The 4,100-nt window shown below is 43.2% G+C and overlaps 1 protein-coding gene and 1 pseudogene across 1 annotated transcript in view; both read right to left on the bottom strand.

Annotated features, from left to right (window-relative positions):
* Positions 1-1,175, bottom strand: part of LOC119280841 (probable protein phosphatase 2C 36) — a 9,118-nt gene extending 7,943 nt beyond the window's left edge. Inside the window, exons 1-2 of the mRNA XM_037561547.1 lie at positions 1,141-1,175; positions 446-946 (exon numbers count right to left, since the gene is read on the bottom strand). Coding sequence (XP_037417444.1) covers positions 446-854 — 409 coding nt within the window. The 5' untranslated portion in view covers positions 855-946; positions 1,141-1,175. The remainder of the gene's footprint in view (positions 1-445; positions 947-1,140) is intronic.
* Positions 1,176-1,531: 356 nt separating this feature from the next.
* On the bottom strand, positions 1,532-3,462 carry LOC119279330 (annotated as a pseudogene).
* Between the last annotated feature and the right edge of the window lie 638 nt (positions 3,463-4,100).

Raw genomic sequence — 4,100 nt, 5'->3', positions numbered from 1 at the left:
AAATACTCCGGATTTGCAAGATTTGAGAAGGATTTGAGAGGGGGGGAGAGGGGAAGAGAGGAGGGCCGCAAGCCTTAGGGTTTGGGTAGGGTGGGGGTGTGTGGGGTGGGGTGGGAGGGGAGAGAGGGTGGGGCCAGCCCAAATGGAACACAGACTGTGCAGCGCCCACGAGCTAGGCGCTGCACATTACATGTGTGGCGCATAAGACTTAGGCGCTGCACAGGTGCGTGTGGGGCCGCAGCTGGACCAGGGCTGCCACGCTGGCAGGAAGTGTGGCGCCTAAGTGATGGGCGCTGCACAGTAGGGTGCGACGCCCAGGTGTCGGGGGCCACACGAAAGGGTCAGCAGAGTGAAATTTTTTTGAAAGCAGGTCAGTTTGTGAATTGATTTCTGCCTCAGGTCAAATATGTGATTTTTACCGGTTTGCATTTGGGGGCTCACTCACCTTGGAGGTTGGGGAGGAGGTGGTCACGCGCGAACCAAGCAGCGTCGGGGCCTCGGTGGCCATCAAAGACACCAATGACAGTGCCGAGGGGTGAGGCCGACTCTATACAACACTGGTCCTCGAGCAAATGGTTGGCCTGCACGACGGAGACAGAGACGTCTCCGGCTTGGCAGGGCACAAGGTCGTGCCACCAGAGACCGTCACGGCCCTCAGAGGTGACTTTCTTTCTTTTTGCGGGGACCTCAGAGGCCGCTTTTGAGGTGGGCCACACCCCAGCAAACGCAGAGAGGAGCTTGTTAAGTGTCCCACCAGATCGCTGACCAGAATCTTGAGTTTTGTGATGTTCAGTTGAGTCTTCCTTCAGGACCTTGTGTTCTAGAATCTTGAGTTCTTCCTCTTTCATTCCCATACTTGTAACCTCGTTCTGCTCCAAAAGTAAACTTATACCTTCGTCCCCACACTTGATTCTAGGATTGAAATCAGACTCTGCATCAGCGGCACCTGCACAAAATTGTTGCAATTTTAGTGCCAGTGAGAAATTCATTCCATGATTTTATTTTAAAAATACGTTTTATATACTTTAAGTGCTTTGTTAAAGTTTTAATGTTTTTCCCAAGGAAAAGCTTTATCTCTGTGCATCTATTTATCAACTTGTTTGCCGATATGCCATATAGATATACAGACAAGATGATTACCTGAACTCGCGTATTGGTTGGACGTCTTCTTGCTTTCTGAGTTGGTGACCTACAACACCAAAAGTTTAGAGGGGTTCAGCTCTTATCACCTATTGGTTTCTTTGTCGGTCATTATGCAGGGAAATGAGGCGGACAAAGAGGCACTGCAGTGGTGGGGTGGGGACAACAACTAATTGAGCAAGTGTTTCAAGGCTTCAAGAGTTTGGCATCCAATAATACAACAGATCAGGGACTGAATTTCAATGTAGATTCACTGTAAACCTCTAGAAGTCATGGGACTCATAGTTGGCCCAATGACTCCTGAGCTACTATTACTAAAAACTGAACTACTACATGCTTTTGTTTCTATTGATGGAAATTTGAGGCTTTCATACCACTTGTTAAAAAAATCTTAATTACAGATGCCTCTAGTCAACTGTGAACCAATAGCAGTATTTAAAAGATGAACATGTCCTACTAAAACAGCATATGTCCTACTAAAACAGCATTTCTATCGTAGACGTAGTTAAACCAAATTTCAGTGATCAGTGGTTATTTCAAACATGAAACAGCTCGCACTCTACTTTCAGTTTTTTTTCTCCTACTTTCATTTTGTTACATGGGAATACTTAGAATAATGATTTTGACATTTACTTTTGCTTGGAAAAATAGTTTTGCCAAATTAAAGGCAAGTAGTTTGGGTGATGAATATACCAACAAGCCGTGGCTCGGTTGGTAGACTGTGTGGCGGGACCATGCCAAGGTACTCCGCGGAACAGTAGGTTCTGAACTGCAGAATTTGCTTCGTGGACCTTTCGCACAGGGGTATGGACCTCCTCATGGACCTTTGGTTAATAATTACAGGATATGGCAGGGAATTCAGCTTACTAATTCCATACAACGTAGGATGAGGAAAGGCACAACTTGTAAAGTGTAAACAAAAGGGAACTCATGTTGCAGGTGAAAATAAGATTAAAACTGTAGAAGTGTGACAATACCTGGTCAATAAGTGACCTTTTCGCAATATCAATCTTATTAAGTTCATCGACAATCTCGGCTATAGAAGGCCTTTTTACTCTGTCCGTCTCCACACATCTTAATGCTATTTCAATGCAAGTCTTAACTTCACTTGCTGTATGCAATGCCATTGTTGCCTGCAGCGTTTTCAACCAGTTGCCATGTACCTGCAGGTTTAAAACACAATGCCGAAAGGTGACATGCATGTGCTGAGGTAAGTCGATACCATATTATCTGAGAAAAGGGTTGCTGTCCACGATTTAGAATTTTTTTTCTTACAAGATCAATAAACTCTTGGGAAGACATGTCTCCACATTGGGAGTAGCCCTCACGTCCTGCCATTATTTGTATAATGATAACGCCCAAACTGAATACGTCAAACTTTGGTGTGATTTTGAATCTGTCGATGTATTCTGGCGGCATGTATCCACTGCATAGCAGAACATACAATTATTTTTATAGAAAGTTAACAAAAGAGGTTGATAATCTTCATGTAGACACAACTTATGGTGTTCCTCTAATTGCTTTTGTGGTACAGGTTTGTGTTGAATCGAAGAGTCTCGACAGCCCAAAATCTCCTATTTTTGGTGTCATGTTCTTATCCAACAATATGTTTGCAGATTTCAAGTCCAGATGGTATATAGGATCTTTGGAACCATTATGAAGGTAATGTAATCCCTCGCATATTCCCCTAATTATTTTGTAACGAGTGCGCCAACCAAGCCCGCATGATTCATCTCTAAGAGTAAATAGAAAGCTCATTATCAGGACGCAAAATTCGGAGGTTGTTTCGCTTTACATATAAAACTGATATATAGTCTTAGTAGAGCATAGTCATACCCGAAAGATGCTTGTCAAGGCTTCCTCCATGCAAGTATTCAAAGCAGAGTGCTCTATCTTCCACGCTAGCTAAAACATATCTCCCATTGTGCTCCAGAGCTTTATGTGCTATTTCATAGCAGTAGCCAACTAAGCGCACAATATTTTGATGTTGGACCATCATAAGGTTAGTACACTCATTTGCAAATTGCTTGTCGTCGTCAAGTTCTGGATGCTTAAAAGAAAGCTTCTTCACGGCAATCTCTTCTCCATTGTCGAGTACTCCCTGTTAAATAATATCTGGTAAATATGGCATATGGTTTCTTGTACTTAGTGGTACTAACATTTGAAATAATCATACCTTGTAAACTACTCCATACCCGCCATAACCAATTATGCGATCCTTGGAGAAGTTATTTGTAATGTGTTGTAACAACTGGAATGTAAAATCCCTTGGCATTGCACTTGTATGCTGTAACTCGTTCTCCATGGTGTTCTGAAACTCCTAACAGGATTGGGTTCGCCACCTCATCTGTGTGATATAAAAGTATAAAACAGAAATCCTTCACATAAGACATGATGATGTATATGCATAACTTCTGCAAACAATACACATGTTGCTATGTCCTGAAAATGACTAACTGTGAACACTTGCATTTAAACTAGTGTCTTGGTAGGATTTACAATCCGATAAGAGGCCAATTACTATTGCACTCGAGCTAGTAATTAACTTTCATTTGTTTTCTGGGAAGGAGCCCGCAGCAACCTAAACTAACAAGAAGTTATTATGAAGGCTGGTAAGCCCAAGCAAACCTTAAAAATTGGTTTCAACTCAGCAGGAATACACACGGGAAAGGAAAAAATAATACTAACTAAAAGATATGCATGAGCTGGCGCTTAGTCTTGTCTCCTCTGTAGAATGGCCGCTGCCGTCCTCCCTTTCTAGTAAGTTTCAGTTAATGAAGCCGTGAGAGACCTCTTTTCTCCACAAAAACAATTAATTAGAGCTGGAGACTGAAGGACCCCACGGCCGTGAGGAGGTAAATCTGCTCCTTGAAAAATGGCGAAAGGGTTGTGGGGAGGAAGACCAGATCTGGGCCCATACCAGATCTACCTGCCGTCAGATGCGGCGGCAGGAAAGCCGC

Source organism: Triticum dicoccoides, chromosome 3B (assembly GCF_002162155.2).
Source record: "Triticum dicoccoides isolate Atlit2015 ecotype Zavitan chromosome 3B, WEW_v2.0, whole genome shotgun sequence".
NCBI classification, from domain to species: domain Eukaryota; kingdom Viridiplantae; phylum Streptophyta; class Magnoliopsida; order Poales; family Poaceae; genus Triticum; species Triticum dicoccoides.
This window is presented reverse-complemented; position numbering and strand designations above follow the sequence as displayed.